This window comes from Vicugna pacos, chromosome 16 (assembly GCF_048564905.1).
Source record: "Vicugna pacos chromosome 16, VicPac4, whole genome shotgun sequence".
NCBI lineage: Eukaryota > Metazoa > Chordata > Mammalia > Artiodactyla > Camelidae > Vicugna > Vicugna pacos.
In genome coordinates this window covers 52,029,435-52,049,562 of record NC_133002.1, presented here as the reverse complement: position 1 = coordinate 52,049,562, position 20,128 = coordinate 52,029,435, and the positions used below count along the sequence as shown (strand labels likewise).

Here is a 20,128-nt window from a genome sequence, read left to right as displayed (position 1 = left end):
TAAGCTATACTGAGATAGAGATCAATAAAACATGAACACCTAGAGCTCAGGAAAAGGTGGAAGGGGAAGAAAGCATCTTGAAAAGGAAAACTAAAATGAAAGAGCTCTGAAAAAGAATGTGTAGGGACAATAAATAAATAAATAAAGGAAGGAAGGAAGGAAAGAAGGAATGAAGGAAAAGCTTGTAGAAAGCAAGCAAAACTGGAATGAACAAAATTAAACACAAGAGCAAACAAAAGATACAGAAGAGGGAAGAAGGATGGTTCACATTTACATCACTGGAGTACCTTAAGAATCAGAACTAAAGTAGTAAAAGAGCAAATATATTAAGCACCATACTGCAAGAGAAATACATACTAATTGAAAGGGCACACTATAACACTGACATAGATTAAAAAAATGCCGCAGTTACAGTAAAGTTATTTAACTTCTTTTTAGACCATTAATGAAATATCATACTCCTGCTCCAAACTCTCCAATGATTTCCCTTCTTACTCAGAGAATGAAGTGATTATCATGCTCTCTCTGATTTCATCTCCTCCCACTCTACTTTCTCATTCATTAACCTTCATTTTTCTTTTCAGTATCTGTCATAAACTTATATACTTATTTGTTTGTTTTTTGTTGTCTATCTTCCCCAGTAAAATGTAAGCTCAAGACACTGCTTGTTCACTATAAATCCGTTGATTTCTAGATCAGTGTTTGGCTTGTAGTAAGTACTCAACACAGATTTGTAGACTATAAATTCTTTTAATTAAAAACAGGATAACTGTTAAATTTTCAAAATCTCCACTTCATACTCAAAACTAAAGTGCTTTCTGGCCACATTATAGAAAAACATTAGCACACCATGTAAGGTTATAATAGGATTATAATGAGAAAATAACAAACATCTGTCCTTCATAGACTATACCAAAGAGGTTTTTTGTGTGTGTTATAAAAGGTAGAGATAGAATGCAAGAAATTCAAAGTAGGGATAAAGATATTCCCCTTATATTCAAAGTATTTTTGAAAATCATTTTTTCTTAATGCAAAAGAAATATATGATCATTATTATTAGAAAATACCTAATTGTTAAGGAAATGAAGGCAAAGAGTATTGAATTGATACAATAAGTAAGTCTCCAGACTTTGCTAAGGATAAAAGACTCTTACCAGCTAGAAAACCAGTCAGCCATCTTTCTATAATATGAATACTGAATACAGTGGACGTGAGAGAAAATGATCAGATGAAAGTATAAAAGTATTTGCTATAAGAGAAAGAAAAAAAAACAGGTGAGAGGAAAAGTTATTCAACAAATGAGAGAAGGAAGTACAGCAGATGAAGCAAACTTTGATTTCAGTTGTCTGTAAATCATTGAACAGAGTAACAGTGATAAATATATACAGAGATAGGTAGGTAGACAGACAGACAGACAGATAGATAGATATAGATACCTGTCTTTACCTCTTTCTCTAATAGGTAGTGGCAATGTGACTGGGGCATTATATGATCACCTTCTGGCTCTTGCATTTCAAACTGCACTGAATGCTTTCCCTATTTTGTTTTGTATCTATATCAGTCCTATAATGGCAACTAATGATTAAATCATCACATTCAACAATATTTATATATAATCTTTTTCCCGTTTGAACAAATTAAACTGTCCCTCCTGAATTCTATCATGGGAAGACTTTTCTAATTCAACAAGTTTATGCCCATCTTTTTATGACAATGACTCCTTCCAACACCATACAAATATGAAAAGTACACCCCCAATTACTTCAGCTGTAATAGAAATAAAAAGAATAGCCCCTGGACAGGTATGCAACGCTGGTTCAACATCTGAAAATCAATTAATGTAATCCATCTTACCAGTGGCTAAAGAGGAAAAATCACATGATCATGTCAACAGATGTAGAAAAAGCATTTGACAAAATCCAACACCCATTCATGATAAAAACTCTCAGTAAACTAGGAATAGAGGGGAATCTCTTCAATATGGGGAAAAAATACTACAAAAAAAAAAAACTACAGCTATCAGTGAAAAACTAGAAGCTTTCCAACCAAGATAAGGAACAAGAAAAGGATGCTGTCTCTCATAACTCCTTTTCAACGTCATACTGGAAATCGTAGCTAGTGCAGTAAACAAGAAAAGGAAATAAAAGGTATACTGATCAGGATGGAAGACATTAAACTGTCTTTGTTCACAGAAAATATGATCATTTGAAAGCACTAAATTTCAGTAGAATATCTGAAAGTATCCATCAAAAAACTCTTGAAAATAATAAAACATTAAGGAATAATAAGACACTAGAGAATATTATACTTAGTGAAGTAAGTCAGAGAAAAACAAATAAATGATACCACTTATATGTGGAATCTAAAAAATAATATAAGTGAATCTATGTACAAAACAGAAATAAACTCACAGACATCGAAAATAAACTTATCAGTACCAAAGGGGAAAGAGGGGGAGAGAGAAAAAAATTCTTGAGAAAAGTAAGACCTACAGCTAGGTTTCAGGATGTAAGGTTAATATACAAAAGTCACTTTCCTATATACTAGCAATAAAACAGAGGAATTTGACATTAGAAACACAATACCATTTATATTAGCACCTTAAAAAATGAAATACATATAACAAAATATGTAGAAGATCTATATGAGGAAAACTACAAAACTGATGAAAGAATGAGAAAAATCAAAGAACTAAATAAATGGAGAGATATTCCATGTTCATGGACAAGAAGATTCAATAATGTCAAGATGTTAGTTACTCCTAACTTGATCTGTAGATTTAACGCAATACCAGTCAAAATCCCTGCAAGTTATTTTATGAATATGGAAAAACTGCATTTAAAGTTTATATGGCAAGACAAAAGACAAAAATAGCCAATACAAAATTGAAAGAGAAGAACAAATTTGGAAGACTGACATTGCCTACTTCAAGACTTACTATAAGGCTACAGTACTCAAAACACTGTGGTATTGTTAAAAGAAAAGACAAATAGATCAATGGAACAGAACAGAGAGGCCAGAAATAGACCCCCATAAATACAGTAAGCTGATCTTCAACAAAAGAGTAAAAGCAATGCAATGGAGTAAAGATAGTCTCTTCAAAAAACAGTGCTAGAACAAATGGACATCCATGTGCAGGAAAAAAAAAAAAGGAATCTAGACACAGACCTTGCAAATTAACTCAAAATAGATCACAGACCTAAATGTAAAATGCAAAACTATAAAAATCCTAGAAGATAACATTTGAAAAACCTACATGACCTTAAATTTGGCAGTGACTTTTTAGATATAACACTCACAGTACATTGCATTGGCAAGAAAGAAAACATTTATAAATTGGACTTCACTAAAATTAAAATTTCCTATCCCATGAAAGATAGTATCAAGAGAATTAGAACATAAGCCACAGACTGGGAAAAATATTGCAAAAAATGCAACTGTATAAGGACTGTTATCCAAAATGTACAACAAATTCTTAAAACTCAACAATAAGAAAATAAAAACTTTATTAAAAAATGGGTCAAAGACTTTAAACAGACATCTCACCAAAGAAGATATACAGATGACAAATAAGCATATGAAAGAATGTTATATCATATGTCATTATATATCATGAGGGAAATGCAAATTAAAATAACAGTGAGACACTACTACACACCCATTTAGAGTGGCCAAAATCCAGGCCACTGACAACACCAAATGCTGATGAGTATGTGGAGCAACAGTCATTCTCATTCATTACTGGTAGTAATACAAAGTAGCCCAGCTACCTTGGAAGACAGTTTGGCAGTTTCTCAGGAAACTAACCATACTCACATACTTTTTATTCAAATAATCTAGGAAACATGCTCCTTGGTATTTACCTAAATGAGTAAAAACTTGTGTAAATACAAGTATCTGTACACAGCTGTTTTTGGCAGCTTTGTATTCATGATTGCCAAAACTTGGAAGCAACCAAGATGTCCTTCAGTAGGTGAATGGATAAACTGTGGTACATCTAGACAATGAAATATTGTTCAGCACTAAAAAGAAATTTGCTATCAAGCCATGAAAAGACATAGAGGAAACTGAAATGCACATTATCAAGTGAAAGATACCAATTTGAAAAGTCTGTACACTATATGATTCCAAGTATACGATATTCTGGAAAAGGCAAAACTATAGAGACAGTAAAAAGATCAGCAGTTGCCAGGGGTTAAGGGGAAGGGAAGGATGAAAAGGCGGAGTAAAGGGGGTTTTTAGAGCAGTGAAAATACTATGTATAGTACTATAATTTCAGGTCCATATATGTCATTATACATTTTCCAAGCCTGTAGAATGAATAACATCAAGAGTGAACCCTAATGTAAGCTATGGACTTTGGGTGGTGATGTATCAATGTAGGTTCATAAACTGTAACAATGAAGCACTCTGGTGTGAGATGTGGATAATGGGGGAGGCTCTGTGGGGATATATGGGAAATCTCTGTACCTTCCTTTTCCTCAATTCTGCTGTGACTAAAACACTAAAAAAACTGTAAAAAAAAAAAAAAAAAAAACGGCCCTAGAACCATCCCCTTTACCACACTACTCAACACATTTCCTCATGCTCACTTCTTTTGGAAATGAATTTTATGTATGATGTTCATGTTAATTCCAACATACTAAGATCAGGTTGTCAAAGACTTATTCCTCCTGAAAGTCTCTTAGCAATTAATTCAAATAATTTATATGTATAGAACACGAGATATATAAATAAATAGCCCATGAAATGGGCAAATACAATCAAGCTGGTACCACCTGTGAAGCAGGCACAAAAGTAAGAAGTCGTGGGGCTGTGCCAAACAGAACAGTCACTAAAGGGAAGACAGAGACTGGAAAATAAGAAAAGCATTCAGCAGTAGAAAAACAGGTTAGCAGTCAATCAAACTAGAAAGATAAGGTAAAAGAGGGATGAGAGTAACAGAAGAAGAAACAAGAGTAAAATATCAGCAGGTTTGAAACAGAAAAACAGGATGGTTCTGATACTAATCCTCAAACAATGAGCACCTGTGTTTAACAAGAGTACTGTCAGAAGCTGGCATGGTTTCTGGTGTAAGGACAGGATTAAAGGGCCAGGCCCTGTTATGCAGTTAAGTATTATATAAAATGAAAAAGTGGCTTCTGCATTAGGAGCTATGTTAATTGAACAAATATTTATATACACACACACTGATACAAACTTTGATTCAAGAAGTAAAATGTATGAGTTATTCATTTTATTATTTATCTTAATTATTTATTTTAAAAGCATATTCTTAACACATTGTGTCTTACACAAAGTAAGCATAAAGTAAATAAAAGATATTTAAATCTTATAATATCAATGGAAAGCCTATGGAAATAGATGAAACACCTTAATAACATTTGGCCAAAATAATCTTTTTAAAAGCGAATACAAAGAACTGAGGGGATACAAAACAGGAGGCCTCAAAATGAAGTAAAAAGCCATTCCAAAAAAAAGATGCTGGTGTAGAATCATATTTTTCAGGCCATAACTGACAATGTAGAAAGGGAATTCCAGGGTTTATGACAGCAGGATCAGAGAAGGAACAACGACAAACAGATTACCTTGGGGACAAAGAGTATCTTCCCACATCGTGAACTCAAAGATGGTACTCGGAAGACTAGGTTGGAGTTCTTGAATGGACATGGCTTGTAAACAGAAGTTATAACAGGCATTAGATTAGTAATTCAAGTTCTTGGTTGTGAGAAAACAGGACAAACTGCATTTGTGGAAATACAGAACAAGAGGAGGCAGGGAGAGCAACCGGCAGGTTACTGGAAGAGTCCCGGAATGAGGCAACAATGGCCTGAACTCAAGTGGTAGCTGTGGAAACAGACGGGAAGAGAGCAGGTCCAAGAAAACTTTCAGAGAAGTAAGCAGTATGATTAAGTAAAACAGTAAATGAAGGAGATGAGAAGTGGCAAAAATCATACATCTTCCAGGTTCAAAATCTAATGTCAAGAGAATTGGCACATTGGGAAGTAAGAGAAAGTTTGTGAAAGGGTATTATTTTGTTAGGAATTACAGACATGATTTTCAACAAGTATTAGGAAATTATAAAATATCTGATGGGCCTTCAATTATATAATCAACAGACAGAATAAGAAATGTTAGAGATTTACACACAAACGTTGTTTAAAATTCTATAGGAGTCAAAAATTAGAAAGGATTAGAATTCAGCAACTATTTAGAGTTCAAAGTTCAACTCCTGTGGCAAAAGTAGCAACATATTTTATCTTATTTCATAAAATGCTTCTTGAAATATCACATATAAACAAAAAATGAACAAATTTTAAGTATACATTTTTGATGGGGTTTTTTAGGGGAGTGGTAGTTAGGTTTATTTATTTTTAATGGAGGTACTTGGGAAATGAACCCATGACCTTGTGCATGCTAAGCATGTGCTCTACCATTGTGCTAAACCCCCACTCTAAGTATACAGTTTTGATAATTCGTTACAAACTGACAAAAGCCATGAGTCACTACAAAATAGTAACCACTACTCCGACTTCTATCACAAAAAATTAACTGCCTTTTCTTGAAGCTTTCTATAAATACAATCAGAGTACATGTACTCTTTTGTGTCAGGCATATTATATGTCTGTGAGATTCAGCACCCATGTTATGAGGTGTAGCGGTAGTTTAAACATTTTCAGTGCTATAAACAGTATTCCTTTGTGGAATATACCTACCCATTTTATTGACTGGTTGTTTTCAGTACTTGGCTATTAAAAATAATGTTGCTATCAATACTTTCACACGTTTCATAGTACACATATTCACCTATTTATTTTGGTTGTACACCCTATAGTGAAATTGTTAAGGCACAACTGATTTGATAACTATGACCAAGCAAAAACCTGCAAGTGAATGTTTATAACAGCTCTACTCATAATTGTCAAAAACTGGATGCAATCAAGATGTCCTTCAATAGGTACATGGATAAATAATCTATGATACATCCAAATAATTGACTGTTATTCAGCAATAAAAAGAAATGAGCTATCAAGCCACAAAAAGACATGAAGAAACCTTAAATGTATAAAAGCCAGTCTGAAAAGGCTACATACTGTATGATTCCAATTATATGACATTTGGGAAAAGATAAAACTATGCAAAAAACTAATTTTTGCTAACAGTAAAAATGATCAGTGGCCACCAGAGATTCTAGAGAGAGAGGCAAGGGATGAAAAGGATGAAGTACAGGTGATTTTTAGGACAGTGAAAATATTATGTATGATACTATAATGGTAGACACATGACAAGATGCATTTGTCAAAACCCATGGAATTTTAAAGCACAAAGAATGAACCTTATTTTATGCAAATTTAAAAAAATCATTTAGTAGTTTGGGGATCCCAGGAAGAAATGCAGGCTGTGACAAAAGAATCTAATTATATTACAAACACATGAAAAAACCTTGTTGAAGGGATAGTGGAAAAGGTTTTGACCTAAGCAATTCTGAAATGAGTAGAGTCTGTAAGCCCAAAGGCAAAAGGACCTGCACATAAGCACTGTTCTCTAGTTGACAAAGTTGGTTCCCATGGGGATATAGATTAACAACTGATACTTGTATATGTGTATACTGAAACTGAACAATCAGAAAGTGGATGGATGATGGTGGAGGCCAAGTTTCCACTGTTGGACTGAGAATTTACAGAGGGGAGGAGAAGGCTAGAATAATCCATGTGGTAGTGGTTAGAGTTACAGGCATCAGTAAGAAATTATGTTTAGCATAATATAGATACAAATGGCTACATATACTAATGTTTATAGACATCCAAATGTATATACAGGTTAGTACATATATAAATACTCTGTCTGGTGAGAGGACATAAAAGAAATGACACCCCAGGAGTCATGAGTACACCTAGCAAACAGATCTTGGTTTCTAATACCATTCTCCATATAGTCCACATAGATGGGGGTAGGTCAGAAAGACACAGGCGACTACTGCAAGATCTGCCAATGGCTGAAGCTGGAACAATTTAAGCAACAAAATGAGAGTACTGGATGGTAACCTAGAACATAATATAAATAATATCCATGAATCTGTACTGATATAAATAAGTGGTTGACTAAATTAATAAATGAGTAAGAGCCAAATCTCGTATGCAGAAAAATTCCAAATAATTTACATAGAAACACCATCCCCAAGTATGGAGAGCATAACGCCTCACTTTTTAAGCATCAGCTGCACACAGTAACTTCCTTCCAAAGAGAAGCGTACGGTAAGGCGGGGAGTGCCTTTACAGTGGAAAACCTAACAAACACTATTCAGCCAGGTGATCAGGCTGAACATCTACAGTGATAAGTCATAACAGCATGTATCCTCGATGCTATGAGGGGACTAACGCTTTACCTCCGTGATCTTACTGCCTCAATCCATAATCTGTCTAATCATGAGAAAATACGAGACAAATTCCAATACAGGGCATTCTACAATATTCCTGACCAGTACTCCTCAAAACTGTCAAGGTCATGAAAAATAAGGAAAGTCTGAGAAGATGTCACAACCAAAAGGAACCTAAGGAAAAAATATAATGTGGCATCCTGGGTGAGACCCTGGAAAAGAAAGAGGACATTAGGTAAAAATTAAGGAAAACTGAATAAACTATGGCTTTCAGTTAATAATAATGTATTGTGTTGAGTTACTGATGGCACCAAGTGTACCAAAACAATGTAAGATGTTACTAAGAGGCGAAATTGGGTGTGGGGGATGTGGGAACTCTCTGCACTATCCTTTCAAATTTTCTGTAAATCTAAAACTTCTAAAAAAAACAAAATCTGTTTTTTAAATGGTCATCTTTGTCAAAATGATGAACAGGTGCTATTTGGGAGTTTCTTCATTATAATCGTGGGGCTAGGAGAAGAAACCCCGGTGGCAACTATAAAATGACAAATCCCAGCTACCCCAGAAAGTGAGGAGCTGCTGCATGAATTACCGCATGCCACTTCGAGCAATAATAGTTAATAACAGTTAATGCAATACTTCAGGTGCCTAAAGCCTCTTGATACTCTTTAAACTTGCTACAGGTTCATAACTATAATTCAGTGTCAGGGAATTTGAATGGAAAAAAAAATAGCTCATCTTTATTTTCAGTCCCCGAACTGGCCTTCAGCATTTCCCTTCAACTATGAATACAGTCAACAAACCAACATAGTATTAGCAATACCTATGACTAACAGAAATCACAAGTATTTTTACAGTCCATTACAATGTCGGTTAATCACTAAATGTTGTTTACCCTCATCATTATTCATGAATTACAATAGTTGTTAGGCCTACTGCTAAATATTGATATTTATCGTATTAGCTTAGAAACATAGTATTACTTTATCATGGCTTTGATCTAACAATATTTTGATGACTGTAACTCAATATAATTTCTTTACTTTGTGATCTTATACACTGCATTAAATTTTAAAATATTATTCTGAGAAGGGTTGCACAGACTTCACAAGACTGCCAGTGGCATTCGTGGTACAGAAAAGGGTAAAGAATTCCACTATAAAGCCTAAGATCTCAAAACCACTCACAGATTTTGTGTGTCTAAACCCTGAAATGAAGAGAGCCCTGTATTTTACAGCTGTTGCCACTCCAAGCATCTAATAATTTCGTTGTAATTTTCATATTTATAAGTTCTAATATGTTGTTTTAAAAAATCCAGTGTTCACATGTTTAATCACAAGTTTTACACAAGAAAATCCCTGCCAATATCAAAAGACCCAAGTCTAATAATCGATACATGTCTGCCTACAACAAACGGCACTGAAACAAAACAAGACCCAACAAAAAAAGAAAAAAGCCTGAAAGAACAAAACAGGGAAACTAATTCTCAGTGACAGTCTCGTCTTTCATCTTAAGCCATGCCTTGAACTCTACCTTTTTTAATTATTAAATCAAGAGCTGCTCAGCAAGATCTGCCTCATTTTGATGATTCTTAAATTCAACTCTGCTGACAGACTCTGTCCATTTTCCCCTATATTTACTATTACCTAATGACAGGTCTGAATGCTAATTTTTAAATCCAACTTTCATTAAAAACAGAATGAAGTTTCTCTGACAGTAACATCTTGGCCCCAACATATCACTTTACATCCCAAATTTATAAAAAATTAAAAAGTACACCTTGAAAGCTATTGTCCTCTTAATGTTATTTAATCAATAAAATACAATGATGCAGTAAACATTTTAGGAAACCAGTATGTTTCATAGACCTCAACTCTAAAATTACTTAATATATTTAATTTATGTTTGTGAAAGTTTAGGACGTTGAGATGGCGAAAATGTATTTCTGATATAAATCTGGTTTTTGTTCATGACTTTGAGTATCATCATTATTCTGAGTACTCAGAAAATAAATCCTTGATTTTTTTCCCACTAATAAACCTGATCCACTTTCAGCCTTTTCCACCTCGCTGAATGGTATCATCATCTGGCAGTTCTCATCTCTAGATTGATACCCAAGGCCAAGCCACCCACTTCCCTTGCCTGGACCTACTACAACAGCTTCCTAATCAGTCTCCTGGATCCCATTCTAGGCCGCCCACAGTTGGTTCTCTGCACAGAATGAGATAGTTTAAAAATAACAGTCAGATGGAATCACTATCATGTGTTCAATCCATTACAAATTAAACACAAATATACCAAAAATCCACTGAACTGTACACTTTAAAATAAGTGAATTTTATGGTATATAAATTATACCTCAATAATGCTGTTTTTAAAAAACGATTAGTCACCATAATCTACAAAGCTGTCCCTGATGTGTCCCATGACAAACTTTCCTACCACTCTCCTTTTTGCTCACAGAGGTCCGGCCACGCTGCCCCCATGCTCTTCTCTGAACTTGCCCAACTCATCCCAGTTTTAGGATCTTTGCACTGGCTGTTCCTCCTGCCTGAAATGCATACCCCAGATTAGCACGTGGCTTCCCCATGCTTCTTCAAGTCTCTGTGTAAACATCCCACCTTCAGAAAGGCTTGCCCCAACACCTTACCTACAGAAGCACTTGCCTCCACTTCACTCCCTCGCCCCAGTGTTGCTCAATCTTTTTTCAAATTGTCATTAAATAATTAATTAACAAGCCATTCTAGAGAGTTTTCTTCTAATCATCCCTACTACCATGAAATTTTAATACCATAGACTGGCTGTTTATAAACTTTCCCTACTGGAGGGTCACAAACCACTGTAGTATCCAAGTTTTTTTAATCCCAAGAATCAATTTCTGTCCCCTGGTGGATGAAATCACCCTATTTACAACACACGTTTTACACTGACTTCTCTTCCATCACACCGCTTATCGCTACTGGATATCTGTAGCTGTCTATTGGCTGTCACACCCCCATGGAAACGGAACACTGTGGAAGGGACTTTTTGTTTACTGCTATGTCTCCAGTGTCCAGTGTAATGCCTGGGACATGTTAGGAGCTTAATATATGTTTGTGGTATATAAATAAATGTAATTTTGAAATACTGCTAACTGGCATAAGCCAAAACCTACTCATGCTTTTTCATTTTTCTATATCATGCTATCTTTTTGTTAATTTATACAGTTGTTGTGGGCTAAATTGTGTCCTACTCTAAATTCAAACATTGAAATCCTAACTCCTTAGTACCCCAAAATGTGACTGTATTTGGAGTTAAAGTCTTTAAAAAAGGAACTAAATAAAAATCATGTATCTGATAAGGGTCTGGCATCCAGAAAATATAAAGAACTCTTAAAACTCAACAACAAAAAAACCCAAACAACTCAGTCGTAAAAAGGGCAAAGAACTTGAACAGATATGTCTCAAAAGATAATGTACCACAGCCAATAAGCATATGAAAAGATGTTAAGCATCACTAATCTTGGGGAAATGCAAATCAAAACCAATCACTATGAGATACGACTTTGTACTCAGTAGGAAGGCTTTTATCAAAATGAAACAAAACAGACAAAAACAAAAGCAAAAACAATTAAAAAAAACAAGCTAGGAACAAGCAAGGAAGGCTCTTCCTCTCCAGCCTTCAGAGAGGGCATGGCCTTGCTGACACGTTAAATTCAGACTTCCAGCCTTCAGAACTGTGACACAATGAATTTCTGTTGTTATGAGATACCCGATTTGTGGTAATTCATTATAGCAGCCTAGGAAACTAATATGCCTATCATACTGGCAGAGTTTTGGCTTGTCTGTTTGTTTGTTTGTTTGTGCTTTTAATTAAAACACCCATTGTCAGCCCCCAGATGTAGAAGAACTGGCACTCTCATGGACCTCCAATAAGAGTAAGTTTATTATGCAGACATTAATTTTTTTTTCGGTTATATCTCTTTCCTAAATTTTCAATAATGAGAACATGTGAATATCTTTTCCAAAAGAAAACATTTTATTTTTAAATCCATTTTCATCACCATTATTTAACATTTTCTGCAAGTTCTAGTTAAGGTACAATAATCTGTAATAAAATATTTATTACATAGAATGTTAAGAGCTAAAAGCTATAAGACATATATATGTTTATTCCTGAGTTTTTCATACAACAAGAGTATACATTTTTTATATGACAAAAATGTAAAAGACTCAGGAAGAAGCATTACAAAAGGTGTTCAAGAGACCCCAGGGTTTTATTTTCTTTATTAACTTGGAAAGCTGATTCTAAATGTGTATGTAAAAGAAAAGGGCTGAGTAATCAAGACCCTTCTGATGGACAAGGAAAGACTTCTCTTTCAGACATCAAGAGTAACTATGAAGCTATAATGATGACACTATGGCACCAGCAGACGTAGAGAAATCAGCCAATCAGCTAGGATAGAGACCCTGGTACATGCAAGTTTGAAAGCTGATAGCATGGCAGATCGATGACCAAAGGAGGGCTTGCTCAAATGGAGGAACTAAGGGAAGGGGCAGGCAAGAAGGTCACTCACATAGAAAATAATGAAATTAGATCCCTACTTCTCACCAGTCACAAAAAAATAATTCCAGATGGATTAAGAACTCAACATTAAAAGCAAAACCTTAAAGCTTTCCGTAAAACCTATAGGTGAACCTTTCTGCATTTATACTAGAAAAAGACTTGTTTAAGACATAAAAAGCACTCTTTATAAAAGATTGATACATCTGACTTAAGTTAAAAATAAGACCTTACTTCATCAAAAGATCATCTCTGCCTCTACAGCTTGAGGGCTGATACATTCCAATCCGGGGGACTCCCCTTCCAAAGTTGCATTTTCCTTATGGTTTGAGAGGTTTGTGTGCTACAGATGGGAGGTTGCCAGTGAGAGCTCAGCAGTGGTCCTGTGCTTTCTGGGGCTGTCTACCCTGAGACTCACCCCTTCCTCACTGTTTACAGTATAACTGATCCACTCAAGGATCTGCTCATCCAGCTCTTCCCCAGGTCACATTAGAATAATGGATAAGCTCAAAGGACATGAGCTCATGGCACAAAATAGACACTCTGAGAAAACTATGAAAGAAAACCAGCAATAAAGTATATATAAATAATATTATAATATATAGCAACTATAATTTTACCATATATATGTTATAATATGTAATATATAATATTCTGAAGGCAAATTATGAAAACAGATGGACCAAGAGTTTTAAATGAGCCTAATAAATATATTTAAGAAGATAGAGATTATACTAACAATGTGAAAAACAAGAAATTGTTGAAGAAAAAGGAGGAAGAAAAGAGGAGGAGGAAGAAAAGAGGAGGAGGAAAAAAAGAGAAAGAAAATTAAAATATTGGATATGAAAAAAATAAAAATTGAAATGAAAGGTGTAATAGATACAATTAGATACAATACAATAAAGACAGCTTTAAATTCAAGGAGGTACTTTGGACCAAGCCAGGCTGGCCTGGGTGGGCTGAGTGGTAAGTGAGGACTGCGTCCCTGCTGAGGATACAAGGCTGTACCATTCCATGAGGTCGTATTAAGAACAAGACTGATGAGGCGCACTTGCCTCAGATGTGAGCAGCCCTCATGCCCGTGCCCATCAGCCTACCTGTTCCAGGCTTATGTATTTTAGGAAGTCAGCTGAGCTTCCAAAACGCTGAAGACATTCACTCCCTCAGACCTACCCTCTGCAACCAGGTGCTCACTGAGGGGGCTCTTCAAGGGGTCCCCCTTCTTTCCTTGCAGAAAGTTACTGACCTCCTTCTGCATCCTTTTAGGAGAGGAACTTTTGGGGTTTACTCATGTGATACCTGTGTCTGGTCCCTCGGTCAAGATGAATCTACTCAGAAAATCTGTCTTAAACTGGTCACACTACTCCTATCTCCTGATTTGATCTCCTTCATGCTAGCATTAATGTATTTTCAGAAAAACAATTAAGACTTCAGTTTAAAAGAATGAAACAAATAATACAGAAAGAAAGAAAAGAAATTATCTCTAGACTGAAAATCAGTGAAAAAAATAAGAAAAAGGATTTGTAAAAGCTTCTGGGGGTTTTAAAAAAATAAGTAGTATCAAACAATCCAGAGTGAAATCCCACAGCAAACTTCAAGAGACTGTCCACTGCCACATATAAGTCTGTGTCAAATAGAAAGGTGGGTGTTTTCTTTTAATTCTATAACACGCTTATTTGTGCAGTGCACAAATTTGTGCACTGCACACATCCTGGAAGCATGCAGACATGGAGATGAAGAAGATCGTTTATAAACATGACAAGAAAAGGGTGAGGGGAGACTTACTGTGGACTGCGTCTGTGCCATGTATTCACCCTCCATTTTATTCAGACGTACATTTGTGTCCTCGAGCAATTCTTGAATATTTTCAGTGTGCAGCTTTTGAAGATCAAACTTTTCCTTTTCCATCTCTGCTACAGCGTTGTGGAGCTACAAAGTGAAATCAAGAATTCACTCCTTCAGTACTATACAGAATAGACTACCTTGCAATTCAGAAAAAGATGTTTTCCTATATTTTTCTATTTATTTAATGGGGTGACAAAAGATACGAAACTCATAAATAAACATTCAAAGTAAAGATACCACATAAAGAGCATGATTAAGAAATAATTTTTGTTTACTTTCCTGAACTGAACATTTTAATGGATAAACAAATATTAAAGGGAATTGTCCAACTCAGGTAGAAATAGTAAATAAATCAGACAGATATATAGTGCATCAGCTAAACTACACTAGTATTAGCCTGAACCTAGAAAACAGAAATATTTATAATATTGTTATTGATTAGGGATATTATCCATATTTTCATTTCATTTGCATGAAATTTTGCACAAAACTTATGTTAAAAATGCTTTATCCTTTTTTCTGACCCCCAACAAGAAGCTATTTTTATCCATTCCATATTCTATACAAAGTAGACACAAAGATGGCATCTATAAATCAAATAGAGTTCTCTGGGGAGAATTGTATACAATACGTTCTCATGTACACAGGTCTTTCTTTATGAAGATTATGTACATACTGTTTAAATGAATGAAGCTCTAGAACATCTAAAGTAAGGAAAACAAGGTTCAATGAACAGCTCCCAGAGGGAGTTGAAACCTGTGTTCCCAGCCTTGGGGGCATTCGTTCCTTTATTTCAATGAGAGTGGAATTCAAACTCTAACTCCTACCTGCTGCATCCAACCCCAGGCTCATTCCAGGTGGGGAGAGCAGGAGTCCAAAACAGTCTAAAGATATATTTTACTTCCCATTCAAAACAGGACAGACAAGGCTATGACATGTGCACAGAGACCTTTATTTGACTAGGAAGACATTGGAGGAACACGGAAAACCCTGAGAGGTGGAAATGAGAGGCAGAACGTAGGCAAACGTGATGCCAACTAGCAGTAAGGGTCCCAAAAACTTTTCTTCTAGTTCCTGGCTGAACAAGAAGAGCAAGGATGGCTCAGTAACAGCCATACAGAAGAGCCATGGGTTTCACAAATCTAACACATGCAACTTTGACTACTTATAAGTGGTCCCTCAAATCCCTGATATGTTGTATTTGTATGTTTGCGAAAGTATACATTTTAAACTGGTATTATGTCTGGTATTCATAAGTAGCCAAGCCCACAGCACCTAAATTTCAGTGCTACTTCACAGCTATTGACTGACATGCATAGTGACTCTGCTAAAGGGAGCTAAAGGAGTCACTGAGAATTTTGTAGTTATACTTATGTTGTTGTGGTCTCTTCATGCAGAGGGTCTCCCAAAAGTTCTAGGACATACGTCTACTCAATGTCAAAAATTAGGAGCCCATAGTGCCTTCCCAGCTGCATCCTACAATCGCTTTATAAAAGGCCAGTGCCTTCTGCAGTTGGAGGGGTGTCTGCAAGTCAGCTTGAGTCCTTTAAAACTCATCCAGAGAATTTACAATTGAGACTACAAGTGTAAACATGACACTAGCAAAAACAAGTATGCTGTAACTTGGCAGATTCATTTGATTAGCATTTGTTGATGCTAATTCTAGCTAAATAGTGTCAAAGTTTAATTGAATTATAGGACATCCAACTGATGTCGAAGAGAATTGCTTGTTGTAAGGAAAACCCATACATTTGGTGTCAGAAGTACTATGAGGGTGCAAGTAAAGGAAAATGCAGTGTTCTTCCCTGTACAAAAGCCAAGAAAAATGAAAACACATGACCACACTTGTACACTTGTACACAAATTTTCATAGCAGCATTATTCATGACACCCAAAAAGTCGAATCAGCTCAGATGTCCACAAACTGATGACACGTGGTATATCAATACAATGGAATATTCTTTGGCCATAATACTGACTGAACTATTGATTCCTGCTACAATATGGGTGAAAATTAAAAACATTATGAAAAGTGAAAGAACCCAGTAACAAAATGCCACATATTATATGATTCTATAGGCAAAACTATAGACAGAAAGTAGATTTGCAGTTGCAAGAGGGTGGAGGAGGGAAAAATGGGAACTGACTACTAATGGGTACAAGGCATTTTCTGGGCTGACAGAAATATCCTGGAAATTGTATGGTGATGGTGACACAACTTCATGAATATACTGAAAACCATTCAGTTGTACATTTTGAGGATAAATTTTATGGTGTATGAATCATAACTCAATTTTTTAAAAGGCCCATAGATTAAAAACAGCATGGTATGGTCAGATATAACTGAAAAAGTTTTGTACAGTTGTTACTGAAACTTAGGTCCTGCGGCTTGCCGCTCGAAAGCCAATACTCAAGAGCCAAGTGTTGGTAGAAAGGAAAGTTTGCTTTATTCTGGAGGTTAGCAACTGGGGGAGAAGGTGGACTCATGTCTAAAGGGCAACTCCCAAAATACCATATGAGATTGCTCTTATGTGGAATCTAAAATAAATAAATAAATAAATACAAAACAGAAACAGACTCAAATAGACATAGAATACAAACTTGTGGTTGCCAGGGGGATGGTGGGTGGGAAGGGACAGTCTGGGATTTCAAAATGTAAAACAGATAAACAAGATTGTACTATGTAGCACAGGGAAATATATGCAGGATCTTGTGGTGGCTCACAGTGGAAGAGAATGTGACAAAGAACGTATATATGTTCATGTATAACTGAAAAATTGTGCTGTACACTGGAATTTGACACAACATTGTAAAATGACTATAACTCAATAAAAAAAGTTTAAATAAATAAATAAAAAGAAAATAAAAGGCAACTCCCCCTGCCAATCAGTGGGCAAGAGCTTTTAAAGGGGAGTTTCAGGGGCGTACAGGTGGAGGGAGGGGGCTGCATGCAGAACAGCACAGTCAGCTGTGACAGTCATACTGAAGTTAGTCATGTGGCGGTCTGATCAGCGTCACCCTGATGTTTTAAGTACAGTTAATCTCCAGTTCCAGGGTTGGTTTTTTCCCACTTCTTTAAGGCCAGCTCTTGGAATTGTGGCGGCTTACGTCATGGCTACAATCTAGCTGGTCATCATGTAGTTCACTCCTTCCACCTGGTGGGGTTTGCAGTATCTACGAGACAGCTCAAAGGACATGGCCTTTGAAGAAGAACTAAAGGCCCTTGACTTTGTTTAATGACTAAACTATTATTATTTTGCTTTGCTTGACTATTTTCCTTTGTTTCTGTATTTTTTTTTTGTCTGATTAAACTAATTTTTTGACTAAAGTTTTTCTACAGACAAGTGACAAGCAGAGGACATGGGGGAGGGGCTGTCCTGGGAAGGCCCCATGTGGTCATGCTCCATTTCCCAGCTAGTAGAAAAGTATAAAAATCAGAGTAGGGTTGTGACAAAAAGTGAGGCTTGAAAGATCACCAGCATCTCGGTAATGAAGACCCTTGTAAATCTAAGGGCATTCACTGGGGTGACACAAATGCTTATGAGGAAAACCAGCTTTTTGTTTTAGAAAAATCATCAATATGGCCACACTGTGGGGTGTGGACTGATGAGGTGCCAGTTACAGCAGATCCAGGCAAGAGACCATGGTGTCTGGAACTAGGGGAGGAACACTGGTGAGTGAATTCAAAACAAACAGAATGAATAGAAGTGGCAAGCGATTAGATGTGAGAGACGAAGCCAAAAGAAGAGTCTTTGAGAAGCCGAGTAGATGGCAATACCCTAGGAAATAGGCAAATAGGGAAATTCCTTAGGAGGTGAGTGTTTTAGCAACAAAGGAAGAAGACGGAGGAGTTTGGGGCAAATGATGGAATTTTAATCAAGAAGAGATCTTAACTAGGTAATTGGATAAGTGGGACTTAAAGTGAGAGATGAGGATGGAGATTTCTATTAGGAGGTATACACACACACACATACACATATCACGTCGCTTTGTCCACATAGAGATTTACCAACTTTTGGTAATGACTGCATAAATCACAAAGTAAATCTATCATCTGCTTATCAATTTTTGGTAGATTTCCTGCTGGCACCAGGTATTCATCTCTGCCCAGATTTACATGCAACTGTACTTCACAAAAAAAGACCTTTAACCACATTTGCAGTTTTTTCACACCCACTAATGATTGTATAACTGTGAAAAAGAGAAGCTAATCCAGCTGAAAGAATAAAATGTACCCTTGCACATGACAGAAGGCAGACTTTTCTCTTCAAACACTTGACAATTTAAACTGGGAAATAAGGAACTAGGGAGTTCAGCAAAGGGAGGAAGGGGGCCCACTATGAACACAATGTACCTGCAGTGTGCACAAAAATATGCCAAAATTATAGAAAAGCTAAAACCACATAAATTAAAATAAAACTAGAAAAGAGCTAACTCTGTCCCTCTGAATAAAGGCGCGTCTCAGGCCAGCGCTGGAGCTACCGCCTCCAGGACACATCAGGCCAAGTGCCTGCTTAGGAAGGCTTTCCTCCCTCTCAGCAAAATATTCAGAACCCAAACTACTTGAGAGAATAACAGGAGGAGGAGTTAACTAGAGATCTTTATGACAGAATACCTCAAAAAAGTAACATATTTCATTTCTTTTAAGTACCTATTATAACTTCAACTAATGGCTAAGGGTTCCTAAGTGAAAGCATTATATGAGTATGTAAGACTCACTCATAATAAGCATCGTTTTACATTACTCTTGGCACTGTGAAATTTTATGAAAATATTTTTCTTAATTAAATCAAATGCTCCTCTAAGAACAACCCATCCACTACTGATTTTGTTCACATCAAAAACAAGTTTATACTATAAATATTGTGTTATCCGAGATTTCTAGAAAGAAATGATCCAGTGGCCTACATCCAAATTTTGAATGGTTTAATTTTCATAAACTATCTTCCTGTTATATCTCTACTTATTTTGCTAAAATCTCTTGGCTATGACAAAAAATTCAGAATCTAAATTAAATTCGAGAATCAGACAAAAGCAAATTTTCTAAATGAAAACTATTTTATAAACCATTAAACTTCCAGAAGAAAATATACCAAAACATGAATAGCCATTTCTAGATAGTCTAGGATATAATTTTTTTCTAGTCTTCTATATATTCTGTGAACATCCATTATTTTTATAATTAAATATGTTAAAGCATAACCCTTTGTATTTTTCCATTACTATTTTATTGTATGTAGCTTACCTTTTTTTCCCAATCATTATTCAGAGATTCTGTACTTTGTTCACATATCTTTTTTAACTCTACAATCTGGTTATCTTTGGTCTCTCTGATAACTTGACATTCACGTATCAGGGTCTGAA

At 35.8% G+C, this 20,128-nt stretch overlaps 1 protein-coding gene across 8 annotated transcripts in view; it reads right to left on the bottom strand.

Moving 5' to 3' along the window:
- CEP112 (centrosomal protein 112) overlaps window positions 1-20,128 on the bottom strand; it is a 371,189-nt gene that overhangs the window by 286,877 nt on the left and 64,184 nt on the right. For all 8 annotated transcript variants that reach the window (XR_012059795.1, XR_012059798.1, XR_012059796.1 and 5 more), the window contains exons 11-12: window positions 20,010-20,128; window positions 14,705-14,848 (exon numbers count right to left, since the gene is read on the bottom strand). Coding sequence is in view for 5 of the 8 variants with exons in the window: in XM_072939445.1 (XP_072795546.1) it covers window positions 14,705-14,848; window positions 20,010-20,128 (263 nt within the window). In the remaining 3 variants the exon portion in view is untranslated. The remainder of the gene's footprint in view (window positions 1-14,704; window positions 14,849-20,009) is intronic.